Source organism: Pleurodeles waltl, chromosome 4_1, assembly GCF_031143425.1.
Source record: "Pleurodeles waltl isolate 20211129_DDA chromosome 4_1, aPleWal1.hap1.20221129, whole genome shotgun sequence".
NCBI classification, from domain to species: domain Eukaryota; kingdom Metazoa; phylum Chordata; class Amphibia; order Caudata; family Salamandridae; genus Pleurodeles; species Pleurodeles waltl.
The window spans coordinates 137,294,637-137,321,648 of NC_090442.1; the positions used below are offsets into that span (position 1 = coordinate 137,294,637).

The 27,012-nt window shown below is 42.9% G+C and overlaps 1 protein-coding gene across 2 annotated transcripts in view; it reads right to left on the minus strand.

Moving 5' to 3' along the window:
- The window catches only part of BRAF (B-Raf proto-oncogene, serine/threonine kinase), a 603,403-nt gene that overhangs the window by 485,398 nt on the left and 90,993 nt on the right, over positions 1–27,012 (minus strand). For both annotated transcript variants that reach the window (XM_069227907.1, XM_069227906.1), the window contains exons 2-3: positions 26,023–26,124; positions 12,852–13,115 (exon numbers count right to left, since the gene is read on the minus strand). In XM_069227907.1, coding sequence (XP_069084008.1) covers positions 12,852–13,115; positions 26,023–26,106 — 348 coding nt within the window. In that variant the 5' untranslated portion in view covers positions 26,107–26,124. The remainder of the gene's footprint in view (positions 1–12,851; positions 13,116–26,022; positions 26,125–27,012) is intronic.

The following is a 27,012-nucleotide window of genomic DNA, read 5'->3' on the forward strand; positions in this document are numbered from 1 at the left end:
TCATCAAGGTATGGGAAAACAGAAACTCCCAAACTCCATAGATGGACAGTACCATCGCCATCACATTCTTAAACACCCAAGTAGAGCTGATGAGGCTGAAAGGGAGCACAGCAAATTGAGTATGCTCCTGGTGCACCTTAGCCCCAAGGTAGCAGCTGTGGGACTGAGTGGTGGCGGGATGTGAAAATACACACCCTGCATGTCCAAATACACCATTCCACCTCCAGGGTCTAGAGCAGATAAGATCTGAGCTGAAGAGAAGTAAGTGTACGGGTGCTGCTGCTGGCCCCCATGTTGTCTTACACATTCGCATCAAGAAAAGGACTGGGCTGTCTGCTGCATCACCACTGGGGGAAACAGTCTGTCTATGCTCTAAACCTCTGGAATAGCCAATAAAGTTCCAAAACTGGTGCAGAAAATTGCTTGGCAGGGGTCAAACACTCCAAAGAGTATGCTGTAGAGTCCACCACGCCCCGAAAAGGCAAGACCCATCAAAGGGCATGTCCATTAGCCAAGAAAGAATATCTTTCGAAAATCTGGCGGAACTCATTCAGGCATGTTTACGAAGAACAACACTAGTACCGACTGCACTGCCAATGCAATCCAGGGGAACATACATGCCTCCGTCCTTCACGTCATGTATCACCTGAGGCAGCGGTGACCTAAGATCTTCCAGGAGTGCCAGCAAGGTCTCACTGGCCATATCCCAAAGGGACAAATGTGTATCAACTCAACAGGCAGACTGTGTTTAAGGATCAAAGTGCCAAGCTTGCAGAGGAAAATGTAAGTCTGCCAAAGGTATCAATAGTTTTGGATTCTCTAACAGGAGAATTGGTTGGAAATTGGTCATGGTTCACCATAGTGGTTGAGGTAAACAGAATACAATGTACAATAGGACTCTACAGAGCACGTCTGGGAAGCCTAGCCACCTGCTGGTTAATAGGCAGAAAAGAACATGTTTTCAACCAGGTAGGCATCAGAGTAACTGTGAGTACATCATTAACTGGAAGCAAGAGATCAGCTGTTGCTGGCCCAAGCTGTGGAATTTCTGTCAAAAGATTTCTTTAGTCTAAATAAAGGGCAGCTGAAATTATACTACCTCAGTTGCCCTCTGAACCACTACAGCAAACAAGGCAATTTTGTTCATTCTTGGCCAATGAGGCAAGACAAGCTCTGTCTCAGAGGAGATTTTAATCCCTTCTGTGCGAAGGACGGCTCCCAACCGTCCACGCACATGGCACAGGCAACCCCTCTGGTGCGGGCCAAAACAGCCTCCGGCGCTGAGGAACAGATTCCCCAGCTCCCGAAGGTGTTTTGGATATTCAGTGAAATGACTATCAGCGCACAGAGCGCACCATCATTTCACTGAAAACAAAAGCGAAATGAGTCAATCAGCTCATTTCACTTTCCCTGCCATGGTGCTCAGGGGGCATTTTCAGCCCCCCAAGCACTGAGGCAGACGGGAGAAGTATCACTGGAAAGGGTGGAAGCTTCCCTTTCCAATGGTACCCCTCCCTAGTGGGTCCCTGCTTGGGGATCACCACAGGGGTAGGAGCTGCCCACCACCCTGGGCATGGTTATGCCTCTACCCCAACTGAAGGGAGCGACAGGCTTTCTGCTCCCCTGTAGACTAAAGTACCTCATCCCAGTGGCAAGCAAGAGGACATTTGACTCTTCTGGGTGCTGATTTTACATATGGGCAAGGAGAGCTTGGCTAACTATTGTCCACCTTACAATGGTGAACGGTGGTACTTTTGGGGCTTGTGTAGGCTGCCACCTGAAAAAAACGTACCAGACCCAGACACTTCTTAAAACTAGACATCTATGGGACTACAGGGTGGTGTGCTTCACATGCACCCTGCACCATTTTCTTATCCACACTACCCTACAAACCTCCAACTTTGCCTGAAATCACGCATTTTCCCTAAATTTCAGTGGTGGAAACTTCCGGAATCCACAAAATTCCTACCACCCAGGTTTGCCCCATCTGTACTGATAAAAACTCTGCCCCACTTGTGTGGGTACCAAAGCAGAGTCAGCCTAAAAATGTATGAAAAAAAAACCTGCCCTTTTGGAACCATTTTGGTTCCCCCTCAATTTCTACACATTCTGGGCCCTTCCCTGTTGCACTTGGCCATCCTACACAAGTGAGGTACCATTTATATTGGGAGACTTAAGGGAATGTTGGGTAGAAGAAAGTTTGTGGTTCTCCTCAGATTCCAGAACTTTCAATCACAAAAATGTGAGGAAAATGTACTTTTAAGACACATTTTGAGTTTTTCAAGGGATTCTGGGTAACAGCACCTGGTGAGTCACTCAAGTCACCCCATCCTGGAGTCCCATGGGTGTCTAGTTTTAAAAAAAATTACAGGTTTTCTAGGTTCCCCTGGGTGCCGGCTGAGCAAGGACACAAAATCCACAGCTAGACACATTGCAAAAAAAAAGGGTGTGTTTTGGGTGGAAAAATGTGATGTGTCCATGTTGCATTGCGTTTGTGGGCATTTCCTGTTGCAGGCATTAGGCCTACCCACACAAGTGAGTACCATTTTTATTGAGAGACTTGGGGGAATGCTGAGTGGGAGGAAGATTGTGGTTTCCCTTAGATTCCTGAGCTTTCCATCACAGAAATGTGAGGAAAATGTGTGTTTTTTAGACACATTTTGAGGTTTGCAAGGGATATTCTGGGTAACAGAACCTGGGAGAGCAACCCAAGTACTCCATCCTGGATTCCCCTGGGTGTCTAGTTTGAAAAAAATTACAGGTTTTCTAGGTTTCTCAAGGTGCCGGTGGAGTTAGGACACAAAATCCACAGCAAGGCACATTGCAAAAAAATGGGTCTGTTTTGGGTAGGAAAATGTGATGTTTCCACGTTGTGTTTTGGGTCGTTTCCTGTCGCAGGCACTAGGCCTACTTGCATAAGGAGGTACCATTTTTATCGGGAGACTTAGGAGAGCAGAGAATAGTAGAAAAGGTGTTATTACCAACTGTCTTTCTCTGCATTTGCACCTTCCAAATGTAAAACAGTGTGTAGGAAAGAAGACATTTTGAGAAATGCCCTCTAATTCACATGCTATTATGGGTACCCCCAAATTCAGGGATGTGTAAATAACCAGCACTTCTAAACTCTATATCTTGTACCAATTTTGGAAATACATAGATTTCCTTGATACCTATTTTTTACTTTTTATATTTTACCAAATAAATTACTGTATGTGCCGGTACACAATGAAAAACCATTGTAAGGTGCAGCTCAGTTATTGGTTCTGGGTACCTAGGGTTCTAAGTGAACCTACAGTCACAGTTAAAAGAAGTTACAGATGAAAACATAGACACAAATGGCTGTTTTTTTTCAACTCAATTTCAATATTGTTTTTATTTCAACTCTTACTTTCCATAAGAAAACCTTGAAGGATCTACACAAATGACCCCTTGCTGAATTCAGAACTTTGTCTACTTTTCATAAATGTACAGCTTTCCAGGAACCACCATTGATTTCAAATCCATTTCTACCACTAACTGGAAGGAGGTTGACAGCACAAAAAATAGGAAAAATGGGTTATGTCCCAGTAAAATGTTAAAACTGTGTTGAAAAATTTGTTTTTTGATTCAAGATTGCCTGTTCCTGAAAGGTGGGAAGATGGTGATTTTGGCATCAGAAACCCTTTGTTGATGCCATTTGCAGGGGAAAAACAGATGCTTTCTTCTGCAGCACTTTTTCCAATTTTTCCCCCAAAACCCTAAATTTAGCTGTATTTTGGCAAATTTCTCGGTCCCCTCTAGGGCAATCCACAAACCCTGTGAACTACCCCAAATAGCCAAAAAAAGGCTTAGCACTGGTGGGGGGGGGGGGGGGGTTGGCTCAACGTGAAAGAGTTAAGTCCACTGGCATTTTGTAATTCAATGTATAAAGCATCATCAGTGTAATGAGGAGGGAGCAAGCCATCCCTAGCGTGACATTGGTCGAGCTCAAGCCAAGGTTGGTTTAGTATCTGACAAAGGTGTTAGCTCCAAACCTGAGATCAATGTAATCATCACTGACCAGCAGGCCAAGGTGTTTTGACTGTTTTCCCCAGAACGGGTCACTTCTACGCTTAATGAATGCCCATGTAACTTGTAACTTCTGCAGCATGGTCTCTTAAGGCCTTGGTCTGCAGTGGAGTTGACAATGGCCCAGGAAATGCAGGGCATGTCTAGACCAACTGAGAAATCTGCTCCATACAGGTAGCCTTGATGAACAAGTTACTTAGCTTCAATAATGCTCTTTCTGGGAAGATATTCTATCTAACCAAAGATTCCTTACCTTTAGTGTAGCCCTAGGTGCCAGACTGGATCTGAAACATTTTTCAGCAAAGTACCTGTGTGTTGGTAGGTGATGTTATGTGGCTTGGCGTTAACTCCCTTCTGGAAGTGAAGACTGGAGCTGCATATTAGCACCACCCAATTTTGATAATGTAGCTTTCTTTATTGCCACTGTCCCACACCTTGCATGCAGCGTTTCAAAGACCAGTTATCTGTGTCAGTGTACAATCACTAATTTGGGACCTCTTAAGATGGAAAAGAGTCCATTCCACAGAACGGGTATGTGGGTGGTGAACAAACTGTATTAAGTTGTAGCATCCACCACAAAGAGCATTACTAAATTTACGTAACTTGTTCCTCTGATAGATACTAATAACCAGAGTCCTCACGCTTAGAACAGATAGAAAAGCAGTACCTCACCAGGGTGGTGAGTGTGAAAAATTACTCAGATCAAAAAGTCCTGAGGAACCAAAGGGCCAAAAAAAAACTTCCCATCGGACTTAGCTATCAAGGCAGTACTGCTTTATGAAAGTGTACACTGATGCCCACGTTGCTGCCTGACAAATACACAGAATAAACACATATACAAAACAGGGCTTTGTATGTGTGCATGAGAAGTTTGAATTGCCTATTCTTGTAAATGGGGAGCCAGTGAAGCTTCCTAAGGTGCGGTGTGATGTGGGTGTGGCATGGGAGTTCGAGTCTGGGTCTTGCAGCTGTGTTCTGGATGGTCTGGGGTCTGTGTAGGAGTTGTTTGGAGATTCAGGTGTAGATAGTGTTGCCTTAGTCTAGCCTGCTCGTAATGAGTGCTTGTGTGGCGTCCGTCTAGTTTTCTGAAGCAAACATTTGAAGATTTTTCGCAGCATGCGTAGTATGTGGAAGCAGGAGGTGCGCACTGTGTTGACTTAAGCCGTCATGTTGAGCTTGTCGTCCGGAATGATCCCTAGATTTCTAGCATGGTCTGTGGATGTTGGTCCTAGCTCCAATGGCCACCAGGTGGAGTCACAGGGGGAGATTGTCTTGCCGAAGACCAGTACTTCCACCTTGTCAGAGTTGAGCTGTAGGTATTTGATTCGCCTCCAGTCCGCTACCATGGTCATGCAGTCTGTGAGGTTGGTTCTGGCGCTGGTTGTTCTGTCTGCCACAAAGAGGATACTTTGGGTGTCATTGGCACAGGAGATGACAGTGATGTCTTGTTATCAGATGATGTTGGCGAGCAGTATCATGTATATGTTGAAAAGGGTGCGGATGAGAGACGATCCCTGTGGGACTCCACATATCAACTTCTTGGTCTCTGATGTGAAGGGTGGCAGCCTGACCCTTTGGGGTCTTCCTGTGGGGAAGGAAAAAATCCATTTGAAAGCGAATTTTTGTATGCCAATTTTGTGAAGTCTTCTGACATGGGTGTTAGAGATAGTGCCAAAGGTCGCAGAGAGGTCAAGAAGGATGAGGGCCACTGTTTCTCCTCGGTCCAGGATGATTCAAATGTAAGGTGGCGTTATGTGGCTTGGCGTTAACTCCATTCTGGAAGTGAAGACTGGAGCTGCATATTAGCACCACCCATTTTGATAATGTAGCTTTCTTTATTGCCACTGTCCCACACCTTGCAAGTAGCGTTTCAAAGACCAATTATCTGTATCCATGTACAATCACTAATTTGGGACCTCTTAAGATGGAAAAGAGTCCATTCCACAGAACGGGTATGTGGGTGGTGAACAAACTGCAGTGAGTTGGAGCATACACCACAAAGAGCATTACTAAATGTACGTAACTTGTTCCTCTGATTGATACAACTAACCAGAGTCCTCACGCTTAGACCAGATACAAAAGCAGTACCTTACCAGGGTGGTGAGTGTGAAAAATTACTCAGATCAAAAAGTCCTGAGGAACCAAAGGACCAAAAATAACCTTCCCAACAGACTTAGCTATCAAGGCAGTACTGCTTTATGAAAGTGTACACTGATGCCCACATTGCTGCCTGACAAATACCCAGAATAAACACTCTGCATGCCAACGTGGTATCAGCCTTGGTGCCAGTGGAATGGGCCCACTATCCTTATGGAGGGTGCTTCTTGGCCAGCATGGAGCTGATCTTAATTCAGGAGACTACGGACTACTCACCTGGATAGAGTCCTTTTCTGCGCTGCACTGCCCTTCTTTACCCCGCAGAACCCAATAATTAGCCGATCGTTCACCTGATGGTCCTTGGTGCAATTGACGTAAAAGCTCAACTCTCTTTTGGGGTCTAAACAATGAAGTTTCTACCCGTCTTTTGAGGGATGAGGTGGAGCAAAGAAATTCGGAAGAATGATGGACTGCCTTACCAATTTGTTCTGAAAGAAGGATGGTGTCCAGCAACTAAACTGACAAAGCTTGAAGCTCACTCATTCCACAAGCAGACATTGACTTGGGCTTGGTCATTCCTGACCTTTTTCAAAGCAATGGTCAGAAGAGGTTGTGGCAGGAAGATATATAGGAGTCCCATGCTCTACTCTAAGCAGAATGAGTCCCCAAGAGAGAGCCTTCTTGGTAATTTCAACAAGCAAATGCATTTAATCTGTGCCTTACAGGCAGTAGCAAAGAGTTCGACCCTGGGTTCTCCCCATTGCTGGGAAACACTCTGCACCACCTCCAAGTATATCTGCCATTCTTGATCTGATATGAATCTCTGGCTGAATTTGAATGTCCAGGCATTTGAAGATCCTGCCAAGTGGTGTACAACCAGGGAGGTGCTCTGAAGCGGCAAAGATTTAGCCACGTCCAGAGACGCAGGGCCTCCTAGTACAGGGTCAATGACTCCACCCTACCCAGCTTGTTGCACTACCACATGGCAGTTGTGTTGTCCGTGAGGGCCTGAACCAACCTCTTTTTGATAGAGGGCAGGAAAGTGTTTAACACCAAGTGAATGGCCTACAACTCCAGAAAATCGATATGCAGGCGGGTTTCCATTGAAGGACAGAGTCCTCTCATCTTCACCTCTCACAGATGACCTTCCTAATCAAACAGTGATGCATCTGTCACGACCATCAGCTCTGGGTGTGGTAGGAAGATGGGCTGGCCGCTGGTCCAACTTTGGTGAGCAGCCACCAATGAAGATCTTTTGCAGGGCCATCCAAGACCTGGATGAAATATGACAAGTTCCTTTGGCACTGGGCCCTACTAAATCTTAAAGATCAAAAATAGGATGAAGTCCTTCACCTTTTCTTACCACAAGGAAATAACTAGTGTAACACGAGGCTAGGACTCTCTCTGTGTCTCAGTCTCTAAAAGAGCCTGAGTTCCTGCAGCAAAATAGACAAATGGTCACCAGAAAACTGTTCTGACAGGGTAGAAGATGCGCTGGGATGGACAGGGCAAGCAGGGCATAGCCCACACTAGACTACTTGCAAGTCCACACTTGTCGAATGTAACAGCCATCTGCGAAGAAAATGACTGACCCAGCCTCCTATCGGGTGATTGCATGCTACCAGAGGAAAACTAAGCAAAGCAGCTTGGAGGTTTACTGTTCCTGCTGGCCTGAACATTGTCTGTGGATCCTCTACCCTGACCCCGAAAGGACACAGGTGCCTGTTTTTGGAATGGTGGCGCTGGCGCTGTCTGAAGGGCAGCCACTAGCAGTGGCTGATCCGACAGAAGAAACCGGACAAGGCTGCTAAATAGCACACTGCAGTGCCAATGGCACATCCCCTCTGAGGAAAGGAAAGCACAAATTGCAGCACTTGAGATAGTTTGGACAGCAATGGATACACACCATGTCCCTCCATCTGCCGGAATAGGCATAGTTAGTGGAGGGGTGACACACAAATAAAATGGCGTCCACCACCTCTGGTGGCAGCTGAAAAAAGCTCAGTTGTCCCAGCTCAATCTCCAAGCCTGATGGTGGAGGGCTTGGGAGATTCGGGTGCAAAGCCAGTCCCCCTGACACAGACAGAAGGTCCAGCCTGAATGAAAGGCGAAGCGAGGGACAAGTGGAGAAGCGCAAAAGGTCTGTATAGGAGGCAGTGCCTTGGCAGGGCAGGCCAGGCACATCAGGTGCAGAAAATCAATGCCCTAGTCTTAGATGTTCTGCCTTATATTGCTCTATGCACTACAGTAAGGGTTCTGCCTTATATTGCTCTATGCATTACAGTAAGGGAACTATTGATTTGCTGATAATCAATCCATAGGGCACTGGGAGTTGATTCCAACCTTCCCCCTACATAAGTTTCAAAAATACACTTTCAGTCACTGCTATTGGCTTTACTAATGCAGCATATTTTTAAAAGTATTGGCAAAGATAATAACGTCAACCAGAATATATTGGGAAACCAAGACCAACTGGGTTTGCCATTGCTTGTTTATTCAATTTTGTCTGGTTTGCCTTAAAAAGTTCTTTAACATTAGTTTGTTGCTATGCTGGTGACCACAGCTGAAACTAGAGTTTCATACTGAGTGCAATTTGTTATCATTTTTACTCTATGCAGCTACTAAATTACACAAATACCCTAACGTGAAAAATTTAGATAATCTTTAGAGTAAAACTTAAGTTGCCTTTAGAGGATAATTACAAGGCGGAAAGTCTAAAGTCACCAACCACATTTTTTAAGTCTCCACCGTTCTATCTGGATATTCACCATATCAAGCGATACTAGCATAATTCTAAATGTTGTGTTTTTTGTCAGGTGAGGGCAGACAGTAATTGGCAAGTGGTCTGTTTTAGGTCTCAATACAGACATATTCAGGTATCTTCTAGAACGCATGTCACCACCCGAGACACCAAACATAATTTTCCAAACAGAAAGGGCTTTTTCTGCCCTCTTGAGTGACTGACTTGTTTGGGTGAGCACCATGTAGGCATTTGCTGGCTGTTTTCCTTCAAGTTTTGGTGCTATACACCAGCATATCACAGATGTTTACATTTTCATCCTGTGCTGTTTGATGATGGAGTAAATAGTTCCTCACAATGTGGGCCTGCCTGCATTAATAAATGCATTAATAATTACACATACAGTTGATGCTTATCACTGCATGCCAACAGTGTGTAGAGGGGCAGTGGTGGATGTAGGAGCAAACATGTGCTTCATTTGCAAAACTGAAAAAAGACAGGAGACACGCATTCTTTTTGGCAATATATGCACTTGTCATGCTAGTTACAATACGGTATCTCCCTAATGAACTGGATGGCATAATTCAATAGCACAGGCAGTGTAGGAGCTAGACCTCCATGCTTCTGACCAGTCCTCCTCCTTCTGTTATGTTAAACTGATTTTTATAGCACACTAATCACCCAAGAGGGTATTCAGGCGCCCGGGCATGTGTGCAGTTCTTTGGTCCCCAGGGTGCTTATGTGAAGAGCCCAGTCTTCAGCTTCTTGCGGAACTCAAGTAGTGAGGAGGAGGCTCTGATGTGTAGAGGGAGGTCGTTGAATGTATTGGGTGCCATGCAAGAGAGTGAGCGAACTCCCGTTTTGGCTTTGCAGATGCAGAGAATGTGTGCAAGTGAGAGTGAGGCAGAGCGTGGTGGGTTGGCGAAAGTGTATGCCGCTGTTCAGCTATTCAGGTCCTGCGTTGTGTAGGGCTTTGTATGTGTGCATGCGGTGTGGCTGTGGCATGGGAGTTCGAGTACGAGTCTTGCAGCTGTGTTCTGGATGGTCTGGGGTCTGTGTAGGAGTTGTTTGGAGATTCCGGCGTAGAGAGTGTTGCCTTAGTCTAGCCTGCTCGTAATGAGTGCTTGTGTGGCGTCCGTCTAGTTTTCTGAAGCAAACATTTTAAGATTTTTCACAGCATGCGTAGTATGTGGAAGCAGGAGGTGCGCACTGTGTTGACTTAAGCCGTCATGTTGAGCTTGTCGTGCAGGGTGATCCCTAGATTTCTAGCATGGTCTGTGGATGTTGGTCCTAGCTCCAATGGCCACCAGGTGGAGTCACAGAGGGAGATCTTCTTACCGAAGACCAGTACTTCCACCTTGTCAGAGTTGAGCTGTAGGTATTTGATTCGCCTCCAGTCCGCTACCATGGTCATGCAGTTTGTGAAGTTGGTTCTGGCGCTGGTTGTTCTGTCTGCCACAAATAGGATAAGTTGGGTGTCATTGGCACAGGAGATGACAGTGATGTCTTGTTATCAGATGATGTTGGCGAGCAGTATCATGTATATGTTGAAAAGGGTGCGGATGAGAGACGATCCCTGTGGGACTCCAAATATCAATTTCTTGGTCTCTGATGTGAAGGGTGGCAGCCTGACACTTTGGGTTCGTCCTGTGGGGAAGGAAAAAATCCATTTGAAAGCGAATTTTTGTATGCCAATTTTGTGAAGTCTTCTGACATGGGTGTTAGAGATAGTGCCAAAGGTCGCAGAGAGGTCAAGAAGGATGAGGGCCACAGCTTCTCCTCGGTCCAGGATGATTCAAATGTAACTGGTGGCCGCAATGAGTGGTGTTTTGGTGCTGTGGTTCTTTCTGAATCCCGAATGAGTGTTGTCTAGCAGATGCTAAAGTTCAAGGTGGGTTGTGAGTTGCTTGTTGATAATTTCTCAATCACTTTGGCTGGCTAGGGAAGCAGGGATATGGGTCAGACATTGTTCAGGTGAGTTGGGTCGGCTGTGGGCTTCTTGAGGAGGATTTTGATTTGTGCAAGTTTCCATTTATCAGGTGAAGAGGCGGACGTGATGGAGGTGTTTATGACATTGGTCAGGATGGTGCTGATTTGTGATGTTCCCAGGCTGGAGATGTGCTGGGAGAATGGATCTGTTGAGGCCCCTGAGTGGATGGTCTGCACGATTGCTGCTGTGTTGTTTCTGGTGGGGGTTGTCCATTCGGTCAGATGGCCATCTTGGTTGGTGGCGAGTACGTTCGCAGTGAATTCTCCTGATTTGGGTTGGTCTGCAAAGTTGCTGTAGATGTGTGTGATTTTGCTGTGGAAGAAGTTGGATAGGTTATCGCAGAGTTGCCGGGGGCAGCGATGTTTGTGACAGTGGCAGAGGACGAGGTGAAATTCTTGTTGTTCAAGAAGATCTCTTTTCAGCTGTTGGAGTTTCCTTAGATGTGGTCTACTGGTGTTTTTTCTTGGTGTCTCTTATTTGTTGATGACAGCATCTCAGTGCAGCCTTGTAGGTAGTTTTGTCGGTGGTGTTGTGCCTAGCTCTCTATTTCCTTTCTAGCTGTTTGCACTGTCATTTGGTGTCTCTGAGGTCTTCTGTGTACCAGCAGGCCTGGTTGTATTATCTACTAAGCTTGCTGGGTTTTATGGGAGTGAGGGAGACCGCGCAGTTCTTGATATTTCCTAGATCCAATAGTAAAATAAATGGTTTCATGCTCTCTGAGTAATCCACCCAGTTCAACCAGAGGGCATGCGCACATCATCAACTGGATAAGTTCTTTTATCTGTCCTTCTTCAGCTAAGACAGCCAAACTCATTTTAATCAATAAACGTGTACCACCCTTGGCACAACAAGCACCGTAAATGGTGCATATGCACACCTCAGTTTGGTTCCAGGTTCCTTGCATTCATCAAGTAAAGGCAGGTCTGACAGCCAGGCAGTGTTTATATGTATGACACTCACAAGAGGTGGGTAAGCCACTGAAAGTTTGAGCCAGGCTCTTTGGACGCTTGAGCCCAAAACGATTTGAGTTTTGTGGCTTCTCCCTGCCACTGTTCTTTAATCTCATGTCTAAGAATATAAGACAAGCATCTTGATGTTAAACCTGAGAGAGAAAGTGATCTGATGACTGAATTATACAATGTAAACCCAGAAAATGGAAAAAGGGAAAGTAACTTATATGTAAGCCCAGTCCTTTTCCAGGGGAATCCTTATAGTCATAAGCACTAAATAGCCCTGGCAATGCAAGGAATCCTAGAGCACTTTACAAAATATATAAATAAGTTTGTACATGCGTAGAAAGGAACAGTACAGAATTACATGAGCATGACAACTACATATGTACATCCATTCATGTGATACATTGCTGGTCTCCTGTCCATGGACGAGAGAGAGAGTGAGAGGCAGAGAAAGAGATCTATGTTAATATGTGCACGAAGGGAGGGTGTGCATCGTCAAAAGTGAAACCTTGGCACTGTCACTGTATTTTTTCTTAAACAAGTATCAATGTGGGTTGCACCAAAATACAGCCCTGCATACTACTGCAACAGATATTAATAAGGGATTGCAATAATAAACAATCATTATTGTGCTAAATAAACAGGTTCTGTGTACACCTAGTACAAATGAGTTGGAAACTTTTGGACAATGACATAAAGAAAAAATAAAACTGTTATTTTAATGACCTAATACCGTGAACCTGAAAGGACCAAGACAAGATAATGTAATACATATAACAGCAAATAAGCATAAAAATAAATATTTTTAATCAAATATTAAAATGAATCATGCCTGTTGCTATGTTTGATATTTATTTTCACCTAGCACTTTAAAAAGAAATCCCTCAGATTCCAATGCAAACTTAATTCCTTAACAATTCAATCTCCAGAGAGCCAAATTAGGCACCATTCCTGGGGAATGAACGATGTAAATGTTGAAAGTGTATAGGAAATGAAAAATACAGGTTACTGAGTGACTCACCACTGTTCGCTGCTTGTTGGGTAGGAAGACTCGAACAATAGGTTTCTGTGGGGACTTGGGGTTCCCTCTGGACACGTCAGTGGGGTTCTGAATGACAGCAAGGGATGTTGGTGGTAGTGAAAGGCTAGAGGAAGCTGATGATGTAACTGTGTCTGTTGAAGCTGAACTAGAAACTGAAAAATCTGCTCCATTTCCCATTGACTCTAATAACTGTTGCTCTCTTAGTTGCAGGGCATCTAGTTTGCTGGTATATTCTTCATAGGCCTGCAAAACAAATCAATAAAGTTGATCAATCAATTTTAATATGAATACATTTATTTTGTCATCATCAAACTTAACAAAATTAAGAGGTTGCAATGTGTACCATATTATTGAACCATAGAAGTGACTATAAGTTTCTTCCTAAAACAAATGAAAATAGTAAAAATGGTCTTCATGGGCACTCGTGTGTTTTGTCATAGCTCGCCTATCTGAACAACTGACAGGTGCACATTAAGTGGCCGATTAGCGAGATCCAAGCCAGCCCCATTACGACTTTCCCACTGGGCTGACCGGAAGAACCAAGGTTTCCACTGGGCAATGAAAATCGGAAAGGTGCGGCAGCATTGTCACAGGCTCATAATAGAGCCAGCTGCAACGCTGCTGCACGCAGGGGGCAGCAGGACCCTCAAAATGCGCACTGGCTGCAGAGCAGACAGTGCACATTTTGAGGGTGCCGGGCACCGCTCATGCTACGGGCATGGGCAATTCAGGGCCCCCGTGGCCCCCTGCACTTGTTCTATGCCAGCCTTTTCATGGCAGTTGAACTGCCATGAAAAGGCTGCCGGAGAACAAGGTTGTAATCATCAGGGCGGCACTGACTTTAGCGCCGCCTGGGCTGATTACAACCTGCACCGCCGTCAGCCCGTTGGGATCTCAGATCCTGGCGGGGACGGAGGTAGGTTGGTGGGTCTGCCCGCCAATCTCATTATGTGGTGGTCGGACCGCCACAACCACAACGGTCCGACTGCAAGTCTGGCAGTCTGTTGACCGCTAGACTTGTAATAAGGCCCTAAATTATTAAAGGCAAGGTCACTGGGACACACAAAAATATATTTCATAAACATATGGTGTAAGACACCAGGAGCATATTTTTCCAGGTAATGCTTTATTTGGTGACAGACTCTATGCCAACATGTTCAGTTTATGGGGGATGAGGTAATGGGCAGTCGTCTATTGCTTCTTTCTGGAGGGTGGCAGATAGCCAAACGCCAGGTGGCAGAGCCAGTTCTACTAGGAGCATTTTTCTTCAGATCTGGAGCTGCTAGTAATGCCATCAGAGGGGACCTCAAATTAATCATTTCAGCAACAGCATTATTCCCACTGGTGATCACCGAAAGACTTATCTAAGTGCCCTGCTGGTAATTGTTTTCCAAGCACGGCGACCAGTCCGGCGAGTGGCAGTCTAGCTGTTAAGAGACATTATTTGGCCCAATAAGAGACAGTGGTTTTATCAGGCGAGGAGCGTCCTGCTCAGCCATATTCTTTGAGAAGTAGTGGTTAATAGAGGTGTGTCCTGGTCTCATGAATGGTGACTGCGGACAGTGTCTAACTAGCAACTGTGGGCAACTTTGTTAAGTTGTTTTACAAGGAAATACTTGTTTTTTTGGCTTACAGGAGACTAGTCTTTGTTGTAGGGAAGCTCTGTCCCTCACATTTTGACACAAACACATATCTGTGGGTAGTGATAAACTAACTGTGGTTTAGCAATCACATCAACTCCATTGTTTACTGCACGTCTTATCTGTTGGAGATATGAGACAGATGCTATTCCACTTTTTCTGTTACAACTGATCAGGAGCATGCGGTATTTTACAATCAGAATGGATACGAAGCACACCATGTACAGCTACACAATCCCTAGTAGTGGTTTGGTATTTTGCATGATGCTGAAGCATGTTTAAGATTATATTGAGGGATTATTCCTCTGACACTGTCCACATATTTGTGAGACTTGACTATATTTATTGGTGAAGACTGTGGTTTTTGGGATGATTGGTACACTTTATGAGCAAAGGGATATTTACTATTGTTTTGGACCAAATAATATCGGTAATGGGTGCTAATTGACTACAAGTTATTCTTTGTGCAAGTTTATACAATTTTGCATGGTTGGATTGAGGAATAGTATTCTCAATCATTACAATTATCTAGAAGTAATCAGTTGCATATCCATTTTATACAACACCACGCTAGGAACACAAGCATATTGTTTCTGAATGGGCCTTATGTTTTCTCTTGTAGGCAATACGCTTTCCTTTTGACCTGTTCTGACCCGGCAAATAGCTCTACGGTCGAAACATCAACATTAAGGATCATTTAGCCATAAGTCTTTACAAGGTTGAAAAATGGAACTGTGATTTTTAACAGGATTTTACTTGTTAGTATAGAAAGGCCAGAGGTGATCATTTAAATCTGCCTTTTTCAGTTGTACATAATCACGTTACGCATCTCGCTTTTACAGCGTCAGCTGCACTCTTTGACTTTAGAAGACAGTTGTATGTTCTGTAGCTACTTGATGTCTGAAATGTATATAAATGATTCATGTTGCATAATGAATGCCCATTGCATTCATTACAATCATGGAATAGACTGTGTAATTGAAGGTACCAATGACTGACGTAGCACGGGTGCCATATTTTGAAAAAGAATCCCACTGGACTATTGAGATTATTATTATTGATATCCCAAGGTCCTCGAAGGCTAATTAGGTTGGTCTTTCTTATTTATCTTATCTAATAGTTGCAAACATGGCATACTTACCACCAGTTTTTGTTCTTTTGGAGGGTGATCTAGCTATGCATTTGAAGGCACATTCTGGGAGAAAAACGTCCGGCACAATGGCTGACTTTAAATTTGGCAGCACATACTACAGATGACATTGTTGAGGCCCCCATCACAACATCAGTTGAACAGTTGGTCCATTAAGGTTCTAGATATTCCCTAAGCATTTGAAGATCAGTTGTACCAGGACAGAGCCATCACCAGATTCATTGTTACTGTGTCTAATGTCCACTTTCAACTCAAGTCGTAGCCAATATGGGTGCTAGACTGTACTCGTAATGTAGAGTCTAGAAGATAGCTATGTCCCATTAATGATTGCAAGGTAATAAAGAGGGAAAATTGGGGAGTATTTAATCATATCTAGGTATGAAGTAAAATCCTTCCCACACAAAAATTGTTTTATCAGTGTATTTAAATGTTTTTTAAAACAAAGTTTTACACAAAAAGATTCATACCAAAATAATGAATTCACTTTTTGTAAATATTAGTTTAAAAAAGGAAAATCTGAAAACTACTTTAGTGAAACCTACGTGGTATGTATGCAATATTGTGCTGATCTGCCAAGACACACTTTATTCAGATGATCAGGTGATTAAACTGGATGTCCTTCTTGTAATGACATAATCACGTCTGGGAATGCCAGATTTTCTGCATCTCCAATAGTGCCATACATAAATTACTACATCAAACTGATTAGAGGCACATTCTAGGTCTCTGTGGAGGGGGAATCAGTTTGTAGATCATCAACTCAAGCCAGCAATTCCTAAACACAGCACAATGTGAGGTTAAAAGCATTTCAAAGTCTCAGGATTGAGTAAAGTGTAAGCATATTGCGTTTGAAACAAGAAACATCAATTCAATGTTGGAACTTCAAAACGTAAGAGCAAATGTAATTTGATGATGCTAAATCCAGGGTCCATTGTTGACCGCATATAACAGAACATTAACTTGCCTCTGAAAACAGTGTCCACGTCATTTTAATGTTTGAGATTAGTTGGCAGGTAGGTGGATTTGTAGGAGTCTAGGATGTCAACTATATTTCCATGTTTAAGTTTTATTATTTAATAAATTGTTAAAATTTGTTAGATTCATTATGTAACTAATTTTAATACATACTTGTGTGTGTATTTGTTTCAAATGTATTAATTTTATCTAACAATGTTAATTAGTGTTTTAGTGCACTGCTTGTGTGCTTTTGATATATTAGTTTTTCATAAAAATGGTGGATGTTTGGGCATGCAGAGGAGAAAGATGGGGAGTGTTCAAAATATATTTTAATTCTTTTTTTTAATTATTAAATGTGTAAAATTACATTTCCGAAACCTATTGGTATTTGCTTGTTTTGAATAACTGTAAAACATATTTTGTATTTATCATTTAATATTTTTTGTGATATTGTTTGTTTATTATGAAAATATTTTAATTATTATTTGTGTATGTAAGGAAGTAGGGTTGGTAATGCATATAAAATATTTTTATTATTTTGAAAACGTATTTAAACATGTATTAAATGGTTTACTTATTTTGTGAATTGCATTATTTTTGTTAGTGTTTTTAATTTGTTAATATGTTACGCATGTTCTTTTACTCTGATGCCTATTGTTATATTTTGTACAATTATGATCTTATACTGTTTCTTCTGTCAAAATTATTTTTTCATTGCTATTTATATTTCTTTCAGTAATTCTTATGTTGTGAATTTAAACTTTAAGTGTTATTATTCATTGATTTATCATTTGAAATTAAGATATTGTGTTTGGTATGATTTTAGTGATAATAGTTTCTAAACTTAGTTGAATTTGTCTAATTTTACTTACTTAGAATTGAAATTAGTAAATGTGATTTTAATAAAGTCCTAATTGTTTTCTACTACTGGTCAGGCTGAACTAGGAATATTATGTATTTTAGTATTTTTACTCCAGCATTCATCACATTCCTTACTTTTGTTCAGTTTGGAGTGGCAATAGTACATTTGACCTCTACAAAGTTTAACACTGCCCCTTACTGTTGCTCAGGATGGAGTCAGAATAGTAAATCTGTCCACTCCAAACACCAAAACCTTCCATACTGTTGTTTTTGTTAGCGTGGGAATAGTAAATCTCCGAAGTATAACACATTCTCTTTTTTTTTATTTGAAGTGGGGCTCATAAATCTGACTTTTCCAAAATCTGGCATTTTCCCTACTGTTGCCTAGTCCAGTGGTTGAACAGTAAAGAATGAATTCTTCAAAATCCAACACTTTCCTTACAGTTGTTCAGATTGAGTGGCAATAGTAAATTAAATTTTCTTTGATGACTGTGTTTTTTAAAACTTTTGCTTGAATGGTATTATGACAGCTACTTTTATATGTATTTTTAAATTTTTATTACCATAGAGTTAAGAGTTGTTGATTATCCCCTTGTGAACTAGATGTGTATAGTCTTATATATTATTATTCATGTTTGTTGTATTTTATTTGTATTGTACTTATTTTTATAAATTCATGTTTTCATTATTTTCATTTGAATTTTTGTCATAGTTGCTTTGGTAGTTTTTTAATTTTTGCAATTTAATTCCGAAGCACATATTTTCATTTTACATTTTTATTTTACATATTTAAAATATTTTATTGTTTGATACATTTTAGCTTCAGAAATGTACATTATAATCTTAATTTTAATGATTGCATAATTATATTATATAATTTTAATAATTTATAATATATATCACATTTTCATAAAATTGAAATTATAACAACTATATTCTGATTATTTTATCTTTATATTATTTTGGTATGTTTCTATTTTTTGTTTTATTTTTATGTTATTAAATTTATATTTATCCTATTTCCTATATTATATATTTTTGAATATATTTTTTAAGATAACATAAAAAACAAGTTACTTACCTGTACACTGTGGTTCTTCAGTATTAATATCTCTCATATAGTCACATGTATGAATAGTCCCTGATGTTGAGGTAGGAGTCTCACCGTAATCATAACAAGAAGTACAAAGCAAAGTCTTGAATCGGGAAACCTTAAACAATTGTAAATGTTAACAAATTCACATAACTGTAAAAGAACCAAACTTCAGCCAATCAGGAAGCAGCTGCTGATCTATTGTTAATATTGGATTACTCAATGTCAATACACACAGCTATACATTCATATACACAAAAGAAATCGCATCACTATTATTAGATTTCCCCCGTTGTGAACTCGTTGTCAACTCCGGCATGTAGGTTCTGGTCAGGCAGGCTCTGAGACCTAGGCATGAGGTCACTGACTGACAAGTCACAGGTGGGGTAACACTTAGCTGGCAGGCAAACGCCCAAACAAGAAAACTTAGGTCAGATCCCACAGATAGGTGAAGTGACACCACAATGGTACCCGGGGATTGGCACTTATAAAACACACATGGCTAGATGGTTGAGAGCATTCCCAAACACACCAAAACGTTAGAGGCTACATGTAGTTAGGAACACTTAGCCAATCAGAAAACAGCACACGCAGCAACCATGCATCCCCTCAGGCAGGACATCTGGACTCATACTCGCTGGCCCACACTGTGTCCACAGATGGTCAAGGCCCACCTGCATTCGCTATCTGGAACTGCAATTATGACTCCATGACAACTGTTCGCATATGTTTTTTAATTACCATGAAAGTAATGTTTTTATTGCTTTATAATACTCAAAGAAATACTACTGTACAGAGAGAGAAAGTCCTCGGGCCTTGGTTCTATAACTGTTGTCCCGACCGTAATGTTTAATTAAACAAACAGTTCCTGTTTTGCCAAATACCTCACTTTTGTTGTTTAAAGGTCAATCCTCATTTGAGGAACACCATTCCTCCCCTCAAGGCCCGCGATACCTCAGATTTCTTGGCACGACTGGTAAGATATCCAATGTGGTGAGTTCCTCAAACGGGAAGGAAGGAGGGTAACACAGCTGCATCCTCCTTTGTTGTGTCATCTGTCTAGGGCCTAGTAAGCGTATGTCTATTCTTCCACATAGCAGCCTAAAAAATGCCAGATGGGGATACTCCAGCAAACAGGGCACTAAAAGTTGCTACACTTATAGTGGTATATGCTTGCACCTTACCAGTCAAGGGGCAGCCAGCTTTTTTGTGACACAAAACGATAGCCACTAAAATGCAATGGGCTTTACTACATCTTGACAGGATAAAGCTAGCCCTGTCCTTGGAGGGGTAAATGCTATAAGGAGCTGGTCAGATATTTTTGACTGGTTTAGTTCTTTCAGGGTAGAATGTCAAGCATGTCTTGACATTTATGGTATGCTCTTTCTCTTTCTGACGCATTGGTCGGATTCCTGAAGTAAGTCTTCAAAATTATCAGCTCACTGAGATGATAGTCACATGTAAATTTAGGGATATATTGAGAATCTGTCCTTAAACTGACTGTTGTTTTTAAACTGTAAGTATGGTTGCTTATTCATAAAAGCCTAAATATGGCAGATTCCTATGGCCCAAGTGAGAGCTAATGGGAAAGCCATATTCCACATTGGAGCCTTCAGATCAGCATTGTGAATGGACTCAAATGAACTTAAAACTTCTCATTATTTGAACTAGGAAATTATTCAGTTGCCAGCAGATATGATGTTTCTTAAAAGGAGGGAAAGCTTTTAAGAGTCCTCTTTGGAATTGCTTCATCAGTTTATTTGACCATAATGATTTTTGACCAAAAAAATCGGTAGAATCGTGATATTGCTGTTAAGTAGACCTTGAATAAGCTAGGAGCCAACCAGAATGTGCTAGGTAAAGTGGGTACAGTAGTATCTGTTCAAAGTAGACAAGGATGAATCGCCTTTCAAGAGCCCCAGCAGCGAGAACACTGTACTTTGTAGGTTTTATTAGCTGAATTGGCTCTAGCTCAAATTTCTCTACAGTCTTAAGGAGTATCCAGAAGATGGAATTTGTTAAATTTAGGAGCCTGGCCGACAAACTGCAGAGTGAGTGGAATGTACAACTTAACCCATCATCAGCAACCCTTTCACAGGACTGAGGGGGATATATTGCTGTTCCGACAGGAGGAGGAGTTCTGTGTACCAGAATTGCCTCGTCCATGCTGAGGCCACCAGAGTTACTCGATACGGCTGCCTCTTTGTTTGTTGAGCAGCTCGGGTATCAACAGCAGGGGAGGGAGTTCATAAGCAAATATTCCTGCCCAAGCCATCAGGAAGGAATTCCCCACAATCGCTTCTTTGGGTATCTGCTGGTGTAAACTTGACATTTATGGTTGACATCTGTCCCAAATAGGTCCATGTATGAGACCCTTCCATCTCTGACAGGTCTCCAACAGTGGATGATGATCGAGCTCCCATTCTTATTAGTGTCAGGTGCAGGGGCTACAGGCCTGGAGTTGTGAGGAGAGATCTGGGCCAGGGAACAAGATCCACTAAGGGCTGGAAGCCTCCGCTGCTACACCAACCTCTGGTCAGAGAGTAGTTTTCACAGAAGGCACACCTGTGAACCTGTGATGTAGGAGGACTCCACCAGCACTCTTCCCCCAGACACCTCCAGAAGTTGCAAGGGAGGCACGGCCCTCAGTTATGCGGCAGCAGACAGTGATGGTCCGTATTCGGCCTATGGCAGCCTTTTGGCTCTGACCCCAGATAGCTCAGCACTTCCATTAGACTTCCATACTGGACTGAGCAGCGAACATCCTGCGCTGTGCACCAAGAGGATCACCCTCATTTCGGTGGGCCGGTGTAATCCCTGGGTCGGGCCTGGGTGACAATGCTCGCATTCCTCTCCACCAGAGCACCCCATGCTTCAGCAGCTCTATCCACAAAGGTCTGGGGGGGCAGGGTCAAGTGGGCTTTACATCTCCCGCGAGCACATCGAGGGTCTTCAAGTTTCCAGTCAGGGGTGTACAGGGCAGCACCTCACAGGGGTGACTCCGTCCCCTGTACACTTTCACTCTGGTCCAGGGGGCTGGGCCGCCACCATTAATAGTAATGTCCACCAGCACTCCATAAATAGCCCCAGCCTCTGCAGGAGATGGGGGGAGTGGGGAGAGGTAGAAATAAATGCTATTGGAATATTTGCAAGTGAAAGCCTGCATTGGACCCAGATCTGGGCCCTGAGGAGTCCCACGCCACACCTCGCAGCCCTTCTCGGAGTGTGCCACCAACCTGGCTATGGGCACTGGCCACACCAGGTCCCATGCTGTCGTCCTCCAGGGGTGGTTCCCTCCCTCGTCATGCTGTGTCAGAGACGCTGATTATAGTCTCCCTAGGCATCCACTGTCACAACTATGGAAGTCAATCTGGGGCTGGGAAGCAGTGAGCAGCAGACTCCTTGGCTGGCATGCACCCCTCCAGGTAGGTACTGCCTTACCAATGCGGGCTCCTAATTGGGGCACAAGCATCCGCCAACTTTAAAGGTCTGGGGAGCCGCAATCTACAAGGGACACTCTGATCCTCCATCATCCACCTCTGCACCTAACCCTGACGTGGGCTCAGAGGTCTGCTACTGTGGTGCAGTTGTGTGGCAGCATGTAGGGCATCTCCCGCAGCGGCAGCAGGAGCTCCAGTGTCTCTCCCGCGCACGTGACCATCAGTGGGGGAACAAGTCTCTCACCAGAAGGTGTCGCATTACGAGGGCCACCTCTCTTCTGCAGGCAGCAGTGTGTTCTCAGCCGCAATCACTCCCCACAGGCTCCGCCAGCCATTTTGCACAGCAGGTGCTTGCTGGTTCTCAGCCAGAGCAGTACATGTCACCTCATAGGGGTATTCGGCCCCTGAAAACTCTCCCATGCAGACCATCTTCTGGTGGTCTAGTGCAACACCAGGAGATGGTCTGCAAGTGCCCCGGTGTGCAGATGTCACAGGAAAACTGCTGGGCTGGCACAGAGCAGCAGACTCATGCGGCCGCCATTTTCAGCGTTCAAGCCACCCCATCTCCCCCAAGTATAGGCATTCCTTATGAGAATCCTCAGAGAAAACCTGCCACAAGATTTGCAAGGTCTGAAATTCCAGCTTGTTTGAAAAGAGGGAGAACATTTATGGGTGGTTATTATTGTGGCTTAGAAATGCAACATTCCCTAAAGTGGCATGTTTTTTAAACCTTCATGTGTTGCAGGAGGGTTGGGGCAGTTCAGACGCTGGAGGGAATGTAGTTCCAGATCCTGGGATCTTACATGTAGTTGGTCTATCTATCTCCTTTTGTACTTTTTCTTTTTGTAGTCTAGCAATGTCCTAGCTTCTAGTCAAGCACCTGCTCACCTGAAGTGGTTAAATTACTGACAGGAATGCTTGTAGCCATTTATTGTGCCCTTGAATGTGAAGCAGCTGGTCTTTCAAATCCTGTGGACAGAGATATGGTTGAACGTCTTCAGACCTTTAATGAGGTAATTACTAAGGGTAAGATTGTTGTTCTGAACTCAGCCCCAGGACGAAAAAGGGTACCATTGGGTCTGTATTCTCTTTGTGTCTGGTCTTTGAGTTTGAAGTTCATTGTGAATTATATTATAAATATTTTGCACTATACGTCAGCTGGGGGTGAACAGCAGGCTAATTTCACAGTTGGTGAGGTAGGAGTGAACTACAGCAAGGCATGTGGAAGAAAGAGTATATGTTAACCTACTAGATGTAGAAGGAGTAGGCAAAATGGACAGACATCAAGTATCTCAAAATTGAGGGTCTCAACTTCGAGTGTTATAAAATAAAAAGTGCAGGTGCTGAATAGCTTGACGATGATCTTCTTGATGTCGAGTGATGTCTTGAGAAATGCCGTGATGCGATGGGTGCTTTGAAGACGATGGATGCTTTGATCTCAATTTCTTGAGAAGTTGGGCCCTTAGGTGTTGACCTGTCTGACACGACTTTCGATGGAGATTGGTCTTTCGTCTTCAACATCATATTTGCAGGGAAATTGGTTTCTGACATCTAACAAGTTGGAATGATTCCACGCTTCGAAGTTGACTCATATATCATATCAAACAGTCTCTAGAATGGTGGGAATGACCCTAGGGAATGCGTCCAACACATCCAAAACGCCTCCGCCCAACTGATCCTCAACGTACCTCGCCGCAACCACATCACCTCCCACCTAAGAGACCTCCACTGGCTCCCCGTTGACAAGAGGATCACATTCAAGCTCCTCACACACGCACACAAAGCACTCCACAACACCGGACCGGCTTACCTCAACAACAGACTCAACTTCTACACCCCCACCCGACAGCTCCGCTCCGCAGACCTCGCACTCACCACCGTCCCCCGCATCCACCGAAAGACATCCGGAGGCAGATCCTTCTCCTACCTCGCCGCCAAGACATGGAACACTCTCCCAACCAACCTGCGACTAACCCAGGACCTACTCACCTTCAGAAGACTCCTCAAGACCTGGCTCTTCGACCAGTAGCAGCTTCCCCCCCCCCATTCAGCGCCTTGAAACCCTAACGGGTATGTAGTGCGCTCTATAAATATATTGATTGATTGATTGATAGCGTCAACTGTGATAACAATACTACTTATTTTTTCCCTCAAATCTATTTCTCCAAGACTTTTAGTGGAGAAGGTGCAATCACAGTGGATGAAACATTTGTGGCCATTCTGTGGTGTTTCTTTTCTTATTCCTCTTCCATGAGGTCTTCCAGCTTTCAACGGAGGTGAATTCTCTCACAATCTGTTGGGTTTTATTTTCGTAATTTTCTGACAAAAATGGTAAAGACACCAGCCTATTCTTCCTGCAGTAAAGTCACTTCACAAACAGGGAAAGAATCCTAAGGAATCTCCCCTTCTTTTTTACCAGCTTCATTGTTCAATGTTTGGTACATAACATATGGTTTACATAATCCGTTATTTAATTTTGTACAAAGAGGCACACTATTTATCGTGTTCGATTCCAAAGGGAGACTTCTAAGATGTGTGTGGTGGGTGATGAGGGAAGACAACTTAATGTGCTTATATCACTCTTCTTTAGCACTTTTCTTCAACAGAACAGACCGAATATGTAATCTAAATCTCCTCATCACAACCAGTGGGAGAGATCTTGCATAGTCTAGAGTGTGGTAAAACAGACAAAACCGCGGGTTCACCCCTAGTATCAGAAATCTCTTTGTGTGGGTGATAAACAGGTGCTACACCCTCTTGAATTTACTTATGCTATAATGCATGAAGGCAGTCAGCTTTCCATTGCAAAAATAAACCACACCTTATTTCATCACATATTAATTTGGGGTGCCTGCAGCAGCTTCCACACTTGAGCTATTGATAATCTATCCACCTAGAGCATTTGGGAAATTAGCCTCCCTATGCATATTGTCCAATAAATATATTATTCTCTCTGCAACTAACAGCATTACTGAAGATGAAAGAGGGAGCATGATGCCCTTTATGTCTTTAATGTGTGATAGGATTTTGCATCAAAACATTTTGATCACTGCACAAGACCATCAAATATGTATCAGTGTACTGTGGCCCCTCCAACATGCCTCTGGGCCTCTAAACATTACCTTCGATCTCATGGACGAGATGTACTACCTCGTCATTAGCATACAGGTGTTTTCTTTATTTTGTATACAAGCTGATCATTTAACAACCCTTTTGCTTTTTCAAGGCTAACATGTAAAGCAGTCAAGAGAAAATGGCATTGAAAAAATTATCCATAAATGTGTAAAAAGCTAAATCGATCTATCTGAAGACCTAAATGAGAAATCAGGCATTTATTGAGTGATGGCTGTCTCGCTAAGGCGGCAGGGTGACAGGTCTTTGCGGTCCGGAGTCTCGGTGAACAATTGCCATGGGATCCAATGTAAAATTACGGGAGATGTTGAAGAGGACACAAAGGAGAGGATTGTCCTAACTGATGGGGAGTAATGTCAGGTGATGTCATCTGAAGTTGGCAAGCTGGGTGTACAGTGCTCAACATTGGCCTTGCATGCATAAGACCTTGTTAAACTCCTTGCAGGGAACAAAGGTGATGCATTGCCCTATCTAGTAACACTGGGTGGAGCAGAGGCACTTTGTGCTGTGGCACTACAGAGTTTACTGTAGGTGCATTTATATTGCTAGATCAACATTAAGAAAGGGCAGTGAAAGGGATACATTGAAAGAATGACTGTTCCCCTGGCTAAGGTCAGGAATCTAATTTTCAGAAAATTAGTGGCAATTTAGGACTAAGCAGACAAAAATGAAAACATGGATATCAATGATAATATGCAACAAACAAGATATTAGTAACTGTCCAAAAACTAAATGAAAGGAAATATGGCAATACCCTTATATGTACCTGGACCAATAAATAAGGTATTCCAAGTGATTACATTTCATATCCGGTTCAGCCATCACACAGGCAGATGAAATGTTTTGTGTTATATTTTAAACTAGCATTCAAACTCACCTCCAAGTATATCGAAGGTGGGTTGTGCTCGCCTCCAAATTTCTCCAACAGTGCCTCAATGTGTTCTTGCGTTAATTTAATCATTTGTTTTATATTCCACACCTAGGAGGGACAAACAAATGTTTCAGAGTTACCGTGGGCACAAAACTTAGAATATGATGTGGGAACAGGTCATTTTAAACTGATAATTTTGGACATGGAAAAGCTATATAACTAACATTAGCTTCCTATTATAGGTTTCCTCTTTAGAGTAACACATTGTAACACATTGCTAGCACATTCATCAATTTATTACTTTTTCGTGAAGTTCCAAAACCTCTGGCTCTAATTATACAAAGTAGTTCCTGCAATCCTGAACTCATCATCATTACCTTTTATTGTGAGGCACTGTAGAGAATATCCTTTATGGAGAAAATATTTATATAGTAGTGACTCATGTACAGTAGTCCTTAGCCCTGCATCCTCTATATTATTGAGGCACCTGCTATATGGCAAAGGAATAAATGCAGGCTTTGTAAAGGATAGGTCTGTTTCAAAGACTTTTGAAGTTAGGTGTTTCCTCATTCAAGCACATGTCCTCTGGCTTTGAAGCTCAAAGTACTATGTTTCTATAAGATAAAGGCTCACTTAGCGGCAGAAAATTTGCTGGATGAGTTCGATAGAAGATCAGAGGCAAACAACTGCCATTATGAGGGTCAGTTCACACCATTCCAAAGCAGTGTCAACAGAGTTTGTTAAAAGTAAACTAAGAGACTTTGGTCTTAAGTACTCTCTACTATTTCCTGTAAAGCTAAAAGTCCTAGAGAATCAGCAATCACAATTCTACATGGAGCCAACAGATGTCTAGGACTGGCTCGACAGCAACAAAACACATTTTGGCTTTGAATACTGCATCACAGCTGCACAATCCTGCCCTGCATCATGCCACTGACGATGCCTCTTCAGATAAGGGGTTGATGGCCTTTAGTATGAGCTCCACATCCATACTTC